The sequence below is a fragment of the Thunnus albacares genome, chromosome 4, assembly GCF_914725855.1.
Source record: "Thunnus albacares chromosome 4, fThuAlb1.1, whole genome shotgun sequence".
In the NCBI taxonomy this organism is placed as follows: domain Eukaryota; kingdom Metazoa; phylum Chordata; class Actinopteri; order Scombriformes; family Scombridae; genus Thunnus; species Thunnus albacares.
Genome location: NC_058109.1, coordinates 11,090,709 through 11,110,213, shown reverse-complemented (window position 1 = coordinate 11,110,213; position 19,505 = coordinate 11,090,709). Strand labels below are relative to the sequence as shown.

At 38.7% G+C, this 19,505-nt stretch overlaps 1 protein-coding gene across 2 annotated transcripts in view; it reads right to left on the bottom strand.

The window, feature by feature from the left end:
* LOC122981034 (metabotropic glutamate receptor 4-like) overlaps window positions 1-19,505 on the bottom strand; it is a 174,039-nt gene that overhangs the window by 71,226 nt on the left and 83,308 nt on the right. For both annotated transcript variants that reach the window (XM_044349524.1, XM_044349525.1), the window contains one exon: window positions 5,464-5,680. In XM_044349524.1, coding sequence (XP_044205459.1) covers window positions 5,464-5,680 — 217 coding nt within the window. The remainder of the gene's footprint in view (window positions 1-5,463; window positions 5,681-19,505) is intronic.

Genomic DNA, 19,505 nt, shown 5'->3' with positions numbered 1-19,505 from the left:
ATCCTAATGACTTAAGCGATTTACTGACTTTTCCTCTAGCACCACCATGAGGTTGACATTTGTGATTTTTAGTGAAATTTCCCAACTGTTGGATGGATTGCCAAGACACTGTCATCTATCAACCATTTAAAAAAAAGACAACATTCATCCTCGAAAACCAGAAGAAAGAAAAACATCAGCCACAACACTATATGTACATCTATAACTTTCAAATAATATATTTATGTGAAAAAAATCTAATAAAAATATACACTGAATAGCAGTAGAAAGAAAGGAAATGCTAGAAGCTTGGGAGATTAGAAAAAAAGCCATTTATCAAGATAAACTCCCAGGCTTTTCCAACTAACTTCCAAATTTAAATGTTTCATATGAACCTAAAAGATTTCTGTTAGTAAGAATTGGTTAATTAAGCATAATTAGGCTCTACATTTCATATTTTGCTCTCTGTTACCAGGCAAAAGCTCAACCCAGTCTAATATTGCCTGCTCTCTGTATATACAAATAAATCACCCAGGAGCAATGCTGAGTTGTTTGTGTTCCCCTTTTCTTCTTCTTCATTTTACATTCCCCACATGTACTTATTCATCCCAACTCTGTGGTTAATGCTTGTAATCCTCCTCGTCAAACAGGGACAGCAGTTACTCCATTAGCAGGGTTTCTCAAGTTGATGTCAGGCAGGCCATTGGTTTGCAAGGGAATCTTGTTAGGGTTCTTATTGACATTGTGTTTCATTAACTTGATTAATGACATCTATTGGGGCATGCTCCACAGTAATCAACATCTCTGCAGAGAGGGCCTGTCTGCAGTCCAAGATGGGACTCTCTGGACTTCTTCTGCCCAGTACCCTACACTTCACTGGCCTCTCTATCTCCTGTTTGTTTATTAAAGGCTGCACTCAAAAAAGGATCTTATATTCATAAATACCAAAGTGGAAGAAAGTAAGAGACCATGAAAGCCCCAGATGACCATTATGAACTTTCCGTTGCAGAAACTATGTCTGTGTTTCAGGAAATAAGCCATTCAAAATTAAAGAAATAAAGCATCTTGTGTCCATTTGAGCCAGAAATACATCACTTAGGATGCTCTTACTAAATTGTTTGGTGGTATAAACACTTATTCTGAGACTCGTGGCCTCATTGTCCCGCTGTTTGCTTTGTTTTTTCACCATAAAATATAACTGCAAGATGCACCTTGCCAGGAGAGAGTCCTAAAATACGCTGGCACAAAAGGATAGGCCAAGAAAATATGAAAATGCTTACTGCACTTTCTATATATAACATTGTCAGTTGAATAGGCTCTGTGTTAACATTTAACAATAGACACTTGGACATTTTCACAGATCAGAAGTTTCCTAAAGTGTTTTTTTTTTTTTTTTCACAAAGCAAAGTGAATTCTTTCTCCTACATCTACTCTTATATCTTTTCCTTTAGGGGGGTTCACATCCTGGGTCAGTGCATGGGAGATGAGAAGCTGCTCACCTCAAATACCCCAAAAACGGGAACACTTCCCACCTCTAGGGAACTGTTAGCCAGGGAAGAGAGATACAAAAGCAGAGATCAAAAAACTCCACCTGGAATTCATATTTACCTTTCATCATCTGCTTTATACCCACATTGTACTCAGTTATATTTGCTAGTTCTCTTAAGGGACAGAGGGAAAGCTGTGCTGATGCAACTCCAAGCAGGTGGCTGTGGGGCTGTCAGGGTTGTTGCTGTGGGAGCTGACTCAAATAATTTGCATTTTGGACTTATTTTCAAGATACATTCTGATCAAAACAATAGAATCTGGATAGATAAGTGCACTAGTACAGCAGTGAATTAACAGTATGTTTGAAAAATATTATATCAGCATACAATCTTTCAGTAGTCAAGGGATTTGCAGACTTAATACTGTAAGAGTACACTATGGAGAGCATTTCAATTAAGAGATCAAACTGAATGCTAATCACTTGGCAGGAAAATATCTAATAACTAATATCTGTTTATTTTTCAGAGCCAATTATTTTGATTTGAAGTGTTGATTGCAGAGATGTTTATCCACTCATACAGCTGGAACAAACATGGAATTCACTGATTATTTTTTTATATTTGTACGTTTAAAAAAATTGACAAGCATAATACTATTGAAATGCCTACACTAAGTAACTGGAGGGGAATAAAAGTAACAGGTACTGTATGATGCAGATGAAAGTGAAGTTATGGAATTTATAAACTATTTTAAGGGTATAAGTCTACAAATTATAATGGGCTCAATTTGTCATTAATCAAAGAGCATTTCTAAGTGTGTGGTTAAACCCTTGACCTATATCCACAGTCTGTACTGCTGAACAGTACTGTAGTTTCATTCCAAAGTGCCCATTTTTATGTTTGAGGTAGATTATATCCATCTTTGTTGTCTGAACAACACATCATCTTGTATTCTTCTGTCTAACTGAATGCAAACCTCATTTGGGGACATTTGGGAATTGTTTTGTTTTGTTTTGTTTTGCCATTGTTCAATGGCAGTAATTTGTATTGGCAGGTGAGATTTGTTCATCTTCCACCCGACTGTGTGCCCGAATCCTTGCTGAATGCATGTAAGTTATGATGGAAGTTACCATGACACAAAATGCGACAACTGGTCCAAATCACAAGTAGTCTGTAGATTTGGACATTTCATGTGGAAAAGTTGTGGTAATTTAGTACATTTGCAAGCTCTCTCAAATAGTGCAGATTTCTTGAATTTGCGTTAATTAGTGCGATTGCAAAATCGTAATTTCCTGCAAGGACTGAAACTTATTTAAAGAAAAATAAACTCTTGATGGATTTGTCCTTTAGAACTTTGTCTTTCTCCAAAATTTCATAAAGAAATGCACCATTTAGAATTGTTATAGACTGTCTTTGCACTAGGACTGGGGAATTGATCAAAAAAGTAACCAAAACTGATATAACGACTCTCTAACCGATCTAATTTTAGTCATATCGAAATGTAGATTAATTCCTGTTCATCTACAGTTCAAAGTAAGTAGGTGCAGATGAGAACAGCGTTTTCATTGTTTTTCTCATACTTCATGTGTGACACTGTCAAATATTTGCACCTCAACTTGGGCAATATAGTCTACTGAGATCTGATAGCATTGAAATTTGTATCCAGAGACTTGATTTTTCAGCTCTTATAAAATCCCAAACATGTTTCACCCAGTATTACTTATTTCCCATTCCTCAGCTGTCCCTGACTGGTACCGTGGCGATTAACTGTTCAGAGAGTGACAGACATAATTGATGAGCAGCCATAGCCAGGCACAGTCACAGTCTGTCCAGGCACAGGGCGAGCTGGTGACATGACCGGAGCACCTTAATGTCTCATCCTTTTAATTATACTTGTACTTAATCAACCAAAGCACTCAAACTCCTTGGGATCTCCTTCAGTAGAGTAATTTGTTGGATGAGTGTAAATGCAAACGGAAGAGGATCCAAAGACTTGTACAGTAGGCCAAAAGACAAATCCTGTTCCGTGTAATTTTTATGGGAGAAATTGTGTTTTTCAAATTCTGCCTCTTCTTTCTCTCCATCCCAAATGTTGAATGAACCTGTATATTATGCCCCCAGACTTAAAGGACCAGTATGTAGGATTTAGTGGCATGTAGTGGGGAGCTTACAGATTGCAACCAGTTGAATCCTGCTCTTTCTAGAGCCACTTTCTAGAGCCAGTGTTTGATTTCTGGGCTACTGCAGAAACATGGTGGTGCAACATGGCGGGCTCCATGGAAGAGGTCCAGCTCCCTATGTAGATATAAAGGGCTCATTCTAAGGTAACAAAAACAAAACAAATCTTATTTTCAGGTTATTATACACTAATTAAAACATACTTATGAATATTATATTCCATTTCTGCCAAGTCCATTCTGCTAGATGCTACTAAATTCTACACACTGCACTTTTAAGTCATCTTGGTGTAACAGTGTTTTAGGGTTAAAGTGATCAAGAATTTTGAAATAAAATTACAATCTGGCTAACAAGCAAAAAATGTACCTGTTTCTGCAAAAAAGGAAAGAAAATATATTAATTTAGTGTATTAATCTGATGAGCACTAGGTGACATAAGAACTCCAAGATAGGCCTTATTATAGCTAATTGCAGAAAACTGCCTACTGCTCCTCTCTCTTCACCAAAAAAATTGCTCCAGTGATGCTATTTCTGGACAGGCTGTGTTAGCTTGGCTTGTCTGAGCTTGTTTGGAAATGGCTGCATGCAATTATATTGGTGGATCTGGTAATGAGAGCCATGGCATTCAAACAATGAGTTTAACAACACCAACACGTTGCTACACTGGCATGACAAACCCACATTTTTCAGTCATCATCTGACCTTTCACTGAACAGAAAATCTTCCATTTTAAACAGTACAGCTGTAACACCGACCTCGTAACCACTCATGCTTCACTCACACTTTGCATGCATAATTGTGACCAGAAGTGTCTGTTTAGATTTGACATGTATATTTTTTCCATGTGTGTATGCAAGTAATTGTGCATAGGGCTGTGTGCACTATCAAAGCCCATATAAGTGAAAAACAGCACTTTGGCTGAACAGATCCAATGTACACACTGAGGACTGCAAGTGCTGCTGCTGCTGCTGCTGCTGTGCGTTTTTTTTTTTCCTGCGAAAGGCGTAACTCCTTGTGTCCACAGGATGCAGCGGTTGCGTGTTCCTGCTGTGTTTTAATGTCCACTACAGATGTTTCAGAAGTGGAGCATCTGTTCCTCAGCAGTCTGATTTCTTTTTATTTCTGAATTATTTTTCCAACATTTTTCCTGTTTTGCAAGGACTTTGAACACACATTTGCAGCATATTTAGATGGCAACAGATGCTTTGTGGCTGTTCTTGAATATGGCAAACCTTTGTGCCTCTAACTATAAGCTGCTGTCAATCTGTAATTTTGTTCATTTTGTCAGATGATGTAATGACCATAAAATAATGAATTTATCTGCAGCAACAGCTTGATAATGACTGCTGGTTTACAGGTAAAATTTATAAGCCACAATCAGCTGTGGACATTGCTAATAAAAGTCACTTAAAGTTGTGTCATGCTACAGCTGGGTGTTGATCCTCAGTGGGTTCAGCAGTAGCCTACTAACAACCCCTTCACTTGACACGTACAGCAGTTGATTCAATGTCAATATAAGTATAACTTAATGGAGCTTTAAAGCCATTCACATCATAACCAGTGTAGTTGTATTAAATACACATCCTGTGTCATTTTAAAGCTTTCAAATGTGCTGTGATTTCAAACAATAAAGTCTGCCAATGAAGTCTGTCTGTTTGCAAGTTCTGGGATCAAATCTAACATTTAACCTGACTAATTGATTTTTGTAGTTCTCCAAGCTTCACCGATTTCCACGGTCCAGTATGTTTGCATGGATAAAAAATCTTCCTACTCCCAGTGGTAGACAGGCAATAATGATATATGAGGCCAAGTGTACTCACCGTCCTCCCGAGACTTCTGAATGAAAGCATCGACACCGCTCTCTCCGTAGTTCCCCTCTGAGGCCACTGTGGAGACATAGTTCCATCGCATGGCCTTGACAATGTCCACCATGGCCTGGGCCTGGTAGGTGTCTGGGGGCACCACTCGGGAGAAGAAATCATAGCGGCTGTTGTCACTGAGTTCTGGAGCCGTGGAGGCGTAGCTCACCTGAGGTATCTGCACAGGGAGGAATATTTATAATATCATAATCTTGAAGTGGCTTCAAGTGAAAATAGTTGTGGGAAATGAGACAAGACGAAATTATACACAGATTTTGAGGTAGAGATCTGATGGCATCCAATAAACTGCCTTCCTTTTGAGACTCAAAACAGAGCCAGTGATCCTGAACCTTTCATGTGGCAGCAGGCTGGCTAGTTCACACACTGAGATGATGAGCATGTCGGACTAATGAGAAGAGGTCACTGGCTAAACATAAACATCCCTCAGTCCCTCAATGAGTTACAGCATCTTAACTTAACACTTTTAATGCACTACAGAATGTGCTTGCTTAGTTGTAGCTCCTTACTATGAAAACAAGACTACTGTAGGTCAAAACCTAGTACATGGCTGGACCGTGCATAGTCAATGTATGAAATTGTGGCCAATTTGTTACAAGGATAGTCAGTGGTATTGTCTATAATGTGAATTCCTGGGTATTAAATGTTCATCTGGAGGCTGCGGTGGAAATTATAAATGCGTTCTGGTATTTAGTTCAGTTATAAAATCCAAACGCACAGCGGAGCATCTCTCCTGCCAGCTGCTGACAGCACTGCCAGCCGGAGAGTCAATCACACTGGACAGTGGAGGAGGAGATGGCAGAGACGCTGGTACGCATCTGTGTAAACAGGAGTTTAGCCGTGTTTGCTGCATTTAACACCGTAGCTGAGAGCTCGGAGCAGGAAACAGAGTCACTCTGCATCGCACTGTCCTCTCTTTCCATCACAGACATGTATTTAGGTCATCTAGAGACAAGACTGTAAAAGTTTGCTCAGTTTGCTGTGACACATATTCAGGGAGGTAATACCAGTAAATTTGAGTAAAATACAGACTTTGCTTAACCTGTGTGAAAGCGCTGCATGACACACAAATGTGTGGGGAGGCAAGTAGCAAATAGGGCTATGAATGGAAGCGCTGCAAACGCCCCCTGATGATGCAATAGCAAATTCTTCGTGCCGATTAATGTTGAAAGAGTAACAGCCAACATTTGCCTGCCCAACCAATGGTGTAACTTCTTCACTCACTCATTCACTCACTCATGGATAACTGCATGTGTAGGGCTGGCTCCACTGTTGCAGTCCAGCCAAAAATTACTGATTTGATTAGACTGTTTATGTTTTCCATTGCTGCATGGTACACTTGAGTAGCTTTTATATTAGTAAAGCTTTATAGATACAAGATGTTGCATCACAGCAAGCTTCTGTTGCTCCCACTACTCCAAAGATTTTACTGATGTGTGTGTTGAAGAAAGAAAAATATTACATAAGAAACTGAAATAGAAAAATAAATAGGTCGACTAAAGCACGAAGCCTTCCTTCAGCGGCCATCAATTTAAAGATTTTCTGGTGGTTGTTTTTTGAGTTTCTCAGCTGTTTTCAGGTATTGCACCGTATCAGTTTTTGTAATAGGTAAACTGAGTTTGTGTAAATGGAATTTTTCATCCCTATGGCACACTGATTCACCAAACAGAAGGTAAGGGTGTTTCCTGGTAATGATACACAATGTGCCTTTTTGATGAGGATCTGTCATCATGTTTTTGTATCTCTAAACAAGATGAGGAGAAGGTGCACTCATTGAAACATGATCCTAATGAAAAACAGCCCTGTTTTCCCTCTAGATGCCTCTTTGCCACATGCAGCATTTCATTATCACAGACAGCAGACCTGCAGGCTGGGACACACACACACATGCACTCACACACACAGATAAGCCTTGATATTACACATCTGACTTCAAGGCAACCTCCTCCCTCCAAGATGAACACTGCTGTGCCCAACTCACCTATTTGGGTAAAAATAGGGATGCACAATATTTTTGCCAATATCCGATATGCCGATATTTTCCAACTAATTTTGGTCAATTGCCGATGCCGATACTGATATATACACATATTTTTTATCCACCTGGCTGAGGAGATTATTACACATGCAATCACAGACTATACTAAGTATGATCAAAAAAGACAATATGTGAAGGAAGACAGCAGGAGGACTGGAGTTCAGGAGCTCAGCATCGATACTTTAATGAACCTGCCAAGTGGGTTGAGCGGTAGAGTTTTCTTTGAGTTTGGTAGACAGACAAGATTAATGGGTGGAATTTAATCTCTGATCCACACTCCCAAGCAGAAGGTGGCAGTAATGCACTTAATATGCATTTCTGTCATAATAAACCAAAAAAAGAAAAAGTTTTTTTCAAACAGAGTGGTACATCCTGTCTGCCAAGGTCTTTCCTATCTGTGCAGCTGAACACAGCAGCTCCTTCTCAGACCATTTTCACCCTGACGGTCACTCAGCTGCCCAACAGACACGCTGTTTCTTCCCACTTAGCCTCCCAGCTAACCCCTGCTCTCCATGTGGATCCAACCAGAGCACTGACCCTCGGTTTGTTATTCAGGTTAAAGTGGGAAGAAGCAGCGGGTCTGTCGGCCAGCTAAGTGAAGTGGAGCCTGTGGAGGAAGCACCAGGACCATCAGGGTGAAACAGTCCACGGAGGGAAGCACAGCCGGGCAGCAACGGCTAATTCGTTGTATTCAGAAATGTTAATTTCGGGACAATGCTGATATTTAATTTTAAAGCCTTTATTGGCCGATATTGATGACATGCCGATAATATCATGCATTCCTAGGTAAAATATACATAAAAAATGTTTTATCTTGACTGGCCCTTGGCCACGGATTACCTGTAATACAGTACATTTACAAAGAGCGAATACAAATTAGAAAAGAAAAAAAATGTATTTACTTGGTTAGTTAGAAGGGATCTAATAAATGATCTGGAAAATACTGATGACTGCATAAATCAGTTGTTTGTGTAAGCACGTTAGCTGGTATGTGCTGCATTTGGTGGCAAGAATATTTAATATGTAAACCTCATTCAATACTTAATCTGTGTAGCCTAATTCCACCACTGTCCAACCCTCAGATTTGTATAGGTGTAGTGTTACGCTCATTGGTTGACAGGATTGAGAATGAGGGATATCATTTTCATAGATAGATAGATAGATTCGTGAAAAAAGCGAGAGAAAAATAGTGACATGCTTGGATGAGATTGATGCAGCTTTACAAGTTGTTTTAAGTCCATCTATAGAAATAAAAACTCTTCAATGGGTATATTCCTTTGATCAATATGAAAAATGTTGAGTTAACTACTTCCATGTCAACTAAAAATGATCAGCCGGTGTTGGTTTAGGGCAAAGCAAAACAAAATAACCCAAAATAACAAGAAACTGGCTAACAAGAACACGATTTAAGACTGAATGAATCAAGTGAAATGAAATAGCAATTCAGTTTGAATATCAGGCTAGAATCTGGGGTGAAGAGTGCTGATTTCTTTAGTTATCCCATAAAATAAAAAAGAGCAGAAAAAATACAGTTTTTTCCTCTTTGTTTGGTACGTGCTCAACTAAGTATAAACCTCATCGTTTGTGGTATTTTCAGTCACATCCACCACAACCTTATCCATGCCCGTCCAAGCTACCATAGCTTGGTTTGAAATGAATTGATGAAGACAGGTTAGAAGCCAGAGTCCCTGAGGTATTTCACTTCACCTTAAGATGATTCCCTCAGTGAGCCTCAGCAGGGGGAAAAAACATAAAATAATGATATGGTAAACATAATAAATGAACACAATGTATTCATAGTATGGAATTTCTAACAGCTTAACATACTGTAGTAGTGATTGAGGTTATAACTGTGAGGCACCTTAAGAAATGCTCAGTATTTCCACTAAAACTTGTATATAGCAGTGTTAGTGGCACTTCTAATAAGGTCTCACAGTGTGGCTTAGAGCGTGAAGAACAGGCATCTCTATAAATGCTTTAAATACTTAAAGATGTTTTGGTCAGTGGAATCAACCCCACACGAGGGGAGGGTTTCCCTTTAATAAAAGCCATCTTCATCCTGCTGCCCTTTTCTGTCTCCTTTCATATTAGGGATCACACACAGATAGATAGACAGATAAATGGAAGGATGGACAAACAAAGAAGGCATGTGAGCCTTCATTGAACCAAATGTTCAAGGGTTTGTTCAAATTATATTGACAGAAACCGGTAAGGGTGCTCTGCTGAATATGGGATACATCATAAGTATGCACAGCATGACCGCATGGATTAAAGTCGAGAGCATCTTGATAATTACCTTGCATCTGACATGAATAAAGGTGCATTATTTGAGGGAGAACTTTCAACAGAAATAAATCATAGGAAGGAGTTAACAAGTATGGTCCTCTGCCAGGCATATGACTTTCTCAGTTATGACACCCAACATGTTCTCTCCTCAGCATTCAGCAGAGTGCAAAGTTGTTTAATTGTTGTGACTATTAACAGGTACAGTTTCATGCCAAAAATAACAAATTTCTGTAACGCTGTGTCAGTCAGATAGCCAATCTGTCAGTTGCTGTGAAAGTGTTAAGAGATGCGCAAATTTTCCATCTTGAACAGGATATTTTATGATCTCTAATTAACCTTACTTTGTGCTCTTTGCATTTAGCACCTGAGTTTTAAGACTGCAGTGGGAAAACACTTATTACACTAATTTTAGAAAAACAGATATGCTTGCGATAGAACTTAATATTAATGCATTGCAGTGAATCATGTTCCAATGACATACAGTGTAATGTCTATTTGTCTGTAAGAAACTGCAGCACCAGTCTGTGCTTGTTTTTCAATTACACTTCAGATTGCATTTCAGTCATAAGACGTACTTCCACTGTGACACAAATAACTTATATTACCATATAACAATGTATTGCCTGAATCCATGTGGAGGTGCAGGAGGAACTATATTTATTTGTGCATCACTCCCATCTACATACAGGTCACAAATTGAAATCGCATTCTGAAATGCCTAATTCCTAATTAAAAGTTTGCTCAATTGATTTCAAGACATTTATTCATAGTAACATTTTCAAATGTCCTAAGATCACCATAGTTACTAATGCCTCTCTTCTAAATTATGATTTGGCATAGAAATATTGTGTTGCTTCCCTTTATGTTTTCCAGCATCATTTAAGACCTTTTAGTGACTGTCTGGCGCCACATTTATCTCAAATGTTGTTTGCTTTGTTGAGCATCCTGTTGAGAAGAGGAGAAACTTAATGATGATAATGTTGGGACCTGAGGTGTAGGTGCAGTATTTTTCTGTGCAAATTATGCTGGTATGCAAAATAGGTGACTATATTTGCATCTGTTATTCAGACACCTGACAGATCCTCGCAACCTGCAGTGCAGTCCAGATGCAGAGCACCTGTTTCAATCAAGTTGCATACAGAAAACATGGATGGGTAAACATAGTTTATCCTTACTACCTGGCAATCTCATTTTACTGCAAAAGAAAGATGTCTTTCAGCATAGCATGAGCTAAGCCAAGCTGTGTGATAACAGAAATATAATAAACCACAAAACAAATGACTGGATTTCAGATTACATACCATCTTCACAACAAAACAATTCCTTTAAATTACTAAAAGAAATAAACAGGCTAAAAAAAAGACATGTTTATTGTGTTTAAAGCTGAAATCATTAGTTGATTAACAGAAAATTAATCAGCAACACTTTTGATAATTGATGAATCATTTTAATATTTCTTCAAGTAAAAATGCCAAAGATTTGCTGGTTCCAGTTTCTTGAATTTGAAGATTTTCTGCTGTTGTTTGTCACATTTGATAGTAAATTGAATATCTTTCGTTTTGGGCTGATGGTCAGACAAAACAAACAGTTTGAAGGCATGACCATGGGCTCAGCATATTAAATGGATAATTAACGTAATTGTTAGCTGCAGCCCTAATTGTGATTGACACATCAATCTACATTTTCTGACTGAAGTTTGATGTAGCAGCAGTGACTTGTAATGTCAAACACTTTCTGAAGTTAAACCATTCTCCGTATATTGGCTCAAAAGTGACATTAGTTTTGAATTTTCCAGTAGATCTTGCAGCTCAAAATGCTTTTAGTTCATGATAGACGTCTCTTTATAACCGTGTTGTCACAAAGTGAATTAGCCTCAAATTGCTCTGAGGCAAGATTGCCCCACAGCTTCTTCACCAGATTAGCATATATTTTTCACACACTAACATAAAAACATTTTGGGCAACATAGGGACATGTTTGAACCTGCCCAACTCCAATGCCCAAAGGCAATTTTATCAACATCATTTAGCAGCTCTGCCTGCTTTCTTCTTTAGACAAATTCAAATGTAGACACAAACACTCATGATAATCATAAACTAAAACATCTGCCAGGCTCCATAGACTAAACAGTTCAAGGCCTGCTTTGGCTCTCCATGAACAGTGAGCCCTGGCATTGTTTTGCTCTGTGTCAGAGAGGTATAGAACAGCAAAGCTCGCAGTGCAAAAAGCTCCTCACTCTCACACAGCAGGAGCTTTATGTGTTGGCTGCAATACAGCAGAGGCTGCATTATACCTAAGTGTCAGTGGGCAAAATGGCAGTGTACTCACTATATTCAGGCACATAATGCCTGCTCCAGCTTCATACAGATTAAATTTACTGAAATTACAACATCTAATTTATGTGTTTAACCATATAATGGTCACTTACTACGGAAATATAATCTGCAATGAAAACAACAATAACATTTTGTTTCATGCACCACATGCAGAGACATAGACAACAGACACATGGATAATTATTTCATTCACATACTGTAGCTTCTTAATTCAATTTAGGGCCTGAAAAGATATTTTGGTCCAGACAGTGGCTGCAAACGTTAAGAGAAGTTGTTTAAATTTTGCAGTGAGGGATGTGGGTGAACTCTTTGAGTCAAATACACCACTTCAGTATCCAGGCTTTCTCCTTAATTGCTATCAGCTGCTGTTGACACTGAGGGGAGATTAAAGTTTCACTTTGTTACTGTCAGGGTAAGTGGAGCAGCAAATAGCTGAGCCTCCTGAATAGAAAACCAATTCCTGCATAATGATATAACAAAACAGATTCTCACTGCTCTGGGAATGAACAACAATGTGGCAGTGAACACAATGAGGACATTTGGATTTGATTCAGACTGATGCATTATTATATAAAGTGACCGTATGGTAGTGGATATTAATTCATTATCTCCATTATTTTCTTGGACTTTCACAAAGACAGCACTTCATTTCATCTGTTTGTGTGTTTATTTTGATTCACTGCATAGTTATAATGGGCTTAGGTCAACAGTTAATTGAGTTTAAATGGTAAACCATGACTGGATAAGGCTGCCTAATTTCTGTGCAGTAAGTCAGTGTGGCCATACTGTCCACTGTCAAATGTTCAGCCCCAAGAGACTGGCAATAAAATCTCTGAGCATGCTTTAGACCTTTTGATAATATTTCCATCTTTCAGATTTGACCTTTAATATTTTGACATTCGATTGGATTGAGAGGAGAAGGAAAAGCCAATAACATTGAGCTCATCCTGCTTTGTCTTCCACTCAGACTGACATCACCCTGCTTCAATCATGCAGATCACCTTGGGGAACCAAAGTCTCTCCACTGCCTACTTCGGCTCTAGTGAAGTGATGGTAACTCTTCATTTCAGAAAGGATTTGTGAACCGAGGTGAACCTGCTAGTGATTTGACCGTTAAGGTTGAGTTGGGATGAGGCGATTGCCTCCAGATGTTTGTCATCAAACCTGGAAAAAGCTGATCTTACTCTCTTTCCCAGTGATGTCAGAAATATTGTACAGCTAGCTTCCTTTATGAAATATTCTCCAGCAGAAATGCACACCCAATATAAGTCCAATTCACGCCTAATTATGACTCAGAACGAACAAATGAATGTAGTTTTCTCCAAATAAATAGCATTAACAAAAATTTACATTCCTCCTTGTACTAGAGGTTGCAACAGATATTATCTACCGTACTATTCTCTTGTATAATTTGGTCAAATAAAACCATGTCTGTGGATGCTACATTTCCTAGCAGTGCAATTGAATGCAAAAGCTGATCACACATGTGCAACCCAGATAATTTAAATGCTATCTTGTGCACTGAGGGTGTGTTTCTGTATGTCTGCAAAGGTTTGTGCATGCATGGTTCTCCAGTCTCCAGATATTGATTTTTGTGTCACACTTCTGCCTCGCATGCTTAGATTAGCTCCACAAGTTGTCATCCCTTTGATTTGCCGGGAATTGATGAGACAAATGACCTAACTGTTACTGAGCAGAGCTTTGTGTTTGACCTGAGAATGCATTAAAATGCTAAAACAAGTGAAATAAAAGTTACTCACATTGGCCTCCAAGCTAAAAAAATGAGGTAATTTGAAACCTTTCTTAGTTATATACAAAGCATCTGCATTTGAAAGAGTTTCTTGACCCCATAGACCTCTAAATGAGCTATCCAATTCCTTTCCAGCCTATAAAGGAGAAAGTCAATTAACCCAAACAATAATGAAGATTAAATCAAGTTGTCACAGTGCGGTTTATTGTTTCAGCCTGAGAGGGAATGTTGTTTCTGTTTATGGCAGATAGTGATAATCAACGCTACAGCCCACATCTTATATACATTGTCTTGAAAATGCTCATTGCACAGCAATTAAAGTAACTACGTATGGGTACTTTTGTCACACTTTTTTACATAAAAAATAGATTTAAATAGAGTTTTGGTAGAAATATTGGCAGAAATGGAATATAATATTCATAAGTATGTTTTAATTAGTGTATAATCACCTGAAAATAAGAGTCGTGTTTTCCTTACCTTAGAATGAGCCCTTTACATCTACATAGGGAGTGGGTCCCCTTCCACAGAGCCTGCCATGTTGCATCACCATGTTTCTACAGTAGCCCAGAATGGACAAACCAAACACTGGCTCTAGAGAGGACCTTATGCATTTTTCGAGAGTTTCCCATAGGTTCTCCTACACGCTTGGAAGGTGACGGGTAGGGGGAGGGGTATTCAGTTAGTTGCAATCTGCAACCCCACCACTAGATGCCACTAAATCTTACACACTGGTCCTTTAAGCTACAGTTATGGAGGTTTAGTACAATCAGCAGTATAGTCCATTGAAGTTTGTTTCATGCCTCTTTTCAATTTATGTCAATCAGGGGAAAATGCTTTTTAACAGAGAAAATATGGTCACCAATTGGGGGAGCTTTGGTGAGCAAACAGAAACTGTTACAGTCTGGATGCCATATTGGTCCTTTCATGGTGACCATATGTTATTCAATTGTCTTCAGGAGAACTACTTACATCGAAATATATTGAAGAAAGAGTACATAAGTAACCTTACATCAAAATAGATAATATTAGCTTTAACATTAACAGTTTAACACACTATCACAAGAACCGATGACTTTTTGATTAACATATTAATTGTTTAGTTTATGTAATGTCAACAATAATGAGAAACACCAATCACATATTACAAGGGCCCAAAGTTATATCTTAAGATTTTTTAGTCTGTAGTCTATAATATTTATAAATGTTGTTTTTGGCATTAAAAAAGATCACTGAACATTCTTCAGGGTTTTACAGAATAGTCTAATATCAACATTGGTGATAGAGTTAATAATAATATATAACAAAAACAGCTAGCTAATCTTATTCATATTCCAAGCTGTAACCAGCAAATACCTGGTATTTTCTCTTAATAAAATGGAATCGGAAACATTAATTTACCAACACTAAAAGAGTACCCCACTGATTTAGCATTGCACTCCAATGACATTGTCGGACTCAAGGTGGACATTAAAAAAAAAGAATAAAAATCAATGTAGCAGAACCATGCATTCTTCTTGTCAAAACATGGTGCCTTGCAAACTATGCAACTCAACTCGATTCACTTCACCGTGCAGATTTGAGTGTGTTATATTAGTACCAACTACCATAGCCACGAGCCACTAACCTGAAGCAGAGATGAGGAGCAGGCTACAGGAGGTCTGGTAATCTCACATCTTTCTGTCTGCACAGATTTCCTCCGCTTTTAAACTTTCAGTCCCAAATAATTTTGTCTCAAGTGACATAAATTGAGACAATTTATCAGACTTCAGACTCCCTCTGGAACCACAAAGCCTTTGAACTTTAAACAACTTTTTTTCACACATGCAGTAGTATTCCCCAAGACCTGTAAACAGACTTTGATGTATAAAATCGGTAGTTTCCCTTTAAAAAAGATCTTATTTGCTGCTTTAATTCAGATACTGTACCTGCTGTGCAAAAGCACCTTTAATTCCATTACTTACATCTAACTACTTAAGTGGCTTCTCAAAAAGCGCCTAATCAATAGTAATATAGAGAACCGCAATGCAAAGTAAGGTGGTACATGCCCTCAGTGCAAATTCCTTTACATGGGTTCTCACATGTCCCTCTGGATATTCAAGGTGCTCCAAGGTTCTTTGAAGCACTTCTCATCTGTGCTAAACATAGCACCCCCCATCTGTTAAAGACCTTATGACAGAGTGTGTGAGAAATCGACTTCCTGCTATCTGGGTCTCTGTCTCTGTGCTCTTCTTTCTGTGTACACCGAAGATGGCATCTCTAGTGACCCTTTATTCAAGCTGCTATAGTTTACAGGAAACATAACCAAGTCTATCAGTGATACATAAGAGACCTGGCCTGACTCTTGTTTTAGTGAGCCGAAGACAACTTAACACTCTCAATATGGTACAGATGAGGATTGCCTTCCCCCAAAAGTCAACAGTGTTGTCTCTATCTGTGATAAATAATGTGAACACAGGGGAGCTGTTCAAATTTCTTTAGACAAAAGTCTGCATTAGCCTTCAACAGGATGAGGATATTTCCAATCTGACCACAGAGGATATTATTCTAGCACCATTTTTGGCAGCTCAGTGTGTCACAGTCATTCCTGGTCCTACAGATCCATCATTGAAAGCATCCCTACGCTATCCATCACAGTCTGATATGGCTCTGCCTCCTGTAGCTCCAAAAGAAGCGTGTCATTCAAACCTCTGAGGGGGTTATTGAATGCTGGTTGCACTGAATCACACACACCTCCACAATAACAGAGCACCTGAAAAAGCCAAAGATTTCTGCCTACCATGCCAAATGGGACAGCCACCTGTTTGACCTGTTTGGTTTACTTAAATCACCTGCCACCACAACATTCTCTTCACATGGGCAAACACCTTTCAAACATGAGAGTCAGAACCAAGAGATTACTAAAGGCTCAAACGCACTGAAAGCGATAATTGACGCACTTCATTTGAAGCTCGTTATTTGATGCTCCTATGGTGCACTGCAGGCATCAGATTTGAAATGCCAACACCACAGAGCCAACACAGATATGTCCTGTTGTTCTTTGTATTTACTTCTGCACAAGTTGGATATAATGAATGAATGAAAAGGAGAAATGCAGAGGAGGAAAATGAAACCATCTGTTTCCATAGTAAATCATCTGTTGAGTGTTTGTTAGTTATTTATTTGTGCTTTAGAGCATAACTGCCACGAAACAATCAGAAAATAACATTTTATTTCTCTCATTCACCAACTTTCCACTCCCTCTCCTTGTTCAACCACTGCCGTGCTGTCTCTCTCTCTCTCTCTCTCTCTCTCGCTGGTGCTCACATCTCGCTTGCACTATCTCTCTTTTTCGGCTGCAGAAAAAACAACTTTGGTGGAAGGGTCCTCATTTGATGCTCCAAAATTGAAACAAGGTCAGAGCAGGGGCGTCAAGGCAGTTTGATGCGCCTCATAATGCTTTTGGTGCATGTTCAGCCATTTAAAACGATAGGTGTACTTAAAAACGCATGCGTCAGACACTTTCAGTGCGTTTGGGCCTTGACACCTCATATTTAAAATACTCCAGGCTTGTGATGCAGATTGTAAGACATAAGTGAAGATGAAGGTTTTAAGCATTTTAAACTCATAAAACTACACTATATATTAGTCCGGAAGCAGCTGTCCGTTCTCTGTTTTCTTTATGTTGCACCATTTGATAAGGCAACATGTCGAGCCAATAAATTGCTACTACACATAATTAATGCTGAGGATGATCTCACAGAATGATATTAACAACATGCAGAAATCTTTTTCTGTCAGAAGACATTTTAAAAACACATTCTAGATTTTTGTAGAAGGCAATGTCATGTTTTTATTTTATTCGAATGCACTACCCTCTTTTTTGACTTCTAATATTTTGTCCAGCCCATTAATAAAGTAGGGTAGACAAAATATCTCTCTGTATAATGCAATACAATTCAACAGTACCACACATTACAGCCTCCAAACTGAGCATATGGTCGAATCAACACCTCTCTAAAACAGTTTGAATGAAAACTGGTGTACCAGTACTAGGTGTACAAGATAAACTGGCACTGGAGTGTATTTTCTTCACAGTTAGTTTGTGAAAAACAGCAATATTTTTTTGATTCCAGAAGTGTTTTTTTTTAACAAAACTATATAAAAGTGTGAGAATATTAGGACATTTCTTGAGGCCACACCAGAAAGTGGTACATCAAAATTAATTGGTACATCTTTACGAAATATGTGATTGTAGATGCTTGGTGACATGCTGAATACTCACAGGGCTATGTGGTGAACTACTGCACCTGGCAGGCTATCCACTAACATGCTAGCCTGATTTGAACATGTTAGCTTAAGTCTCTCCATGCTTTCTTCTATTTTCTCTGTACTGTGGTGTTTATTCTTCTCCTAGCATTTTATTCTCAGGATTGTTCATCATTTCATTAAAAAAACATTCACCAAAGTTGAACTTAAAGTGAAAAATTTACATAGACTTGCGACTGCATCCACTGATTATGTTGTTTCCATTGGAATTAATTGACTTTGTCGCAAACTTTCATCATTTAAATGCTGGTGTGACCAGGTGGAACTAATAGCATTAACGATGTTCTGTCTGGTCCATTTATGTGTCAGAGGTAGCCCTCCCAGTGAGCCAGTATGCATTACACCAAAGCCCTGTCCAAATTAAATGCAATGCAGCCATTATAAATGTTACCGAACACCTGCACTTTTCCTGCTATGGCAAGCCAAAATCTGAGTGAATGTGAGTAGCACACACATTTTACTAGTGAAATAAAGAGAGCTAAATCAAAGTTGATGTTAACACTTGTGCAGTGGTCAGCTCCTTCACAAGGTGACCACATGTCAACTTTGACAGGGGCTACTACTTGATTTTATTTGCCAGAGTATAAAACAGAAACTGCATCCAGACAGACTTGAAATGCTTCCAGTGTTTCTACTACAGGTCAGGCTAAAAAATGGACTCCAGCCATGTCCCTATGTCTTGTTCCACCACATGCAGCACATGGGGGATTCCTCTTTTTTGCATGGCTGATCATCCGTCACTAACACTGACGCAACCCGTAAGACATCAGTGTGGCCTCTTACATGATGAAAAATAGCCACAAGCACAAAAATCAACACCCTGCTCAATACTGTAGTGTAGGTTCACAAGTCCGCTGAGACATGCAGCAGCACATGGCACCTCACCAAACATCCTCTGCCAACACATCCACCAGGTAACTAATGAGGAAGAAGTTTAAGGGATGGTTTGGGCCAGATAAAAGATGAAAATAAAACTTAAGGAAGAACAGTGGAGGCTTTTGAAGATAAATCCTCAAGACAGAATTTTATCCACTCTTCTTTGGCTTCTAAAGACCCACCAGCTTCCAACAAAATGTTAAATCATGAAGTATGATGACTCTCCAAACTTAAATAAAAGTGACTGATGCACAACACAACAATTGGCAGAAATTATTAACCGCCGTTTTAAAATAAAATGGAATAAAAAGGAACCATCTCTCTGCCAGGTTTCTCTCTGTAGTGTGCTTAAAAATGCCCAAAGAAAAGAACTCACAAACCAATAAAATTCCACT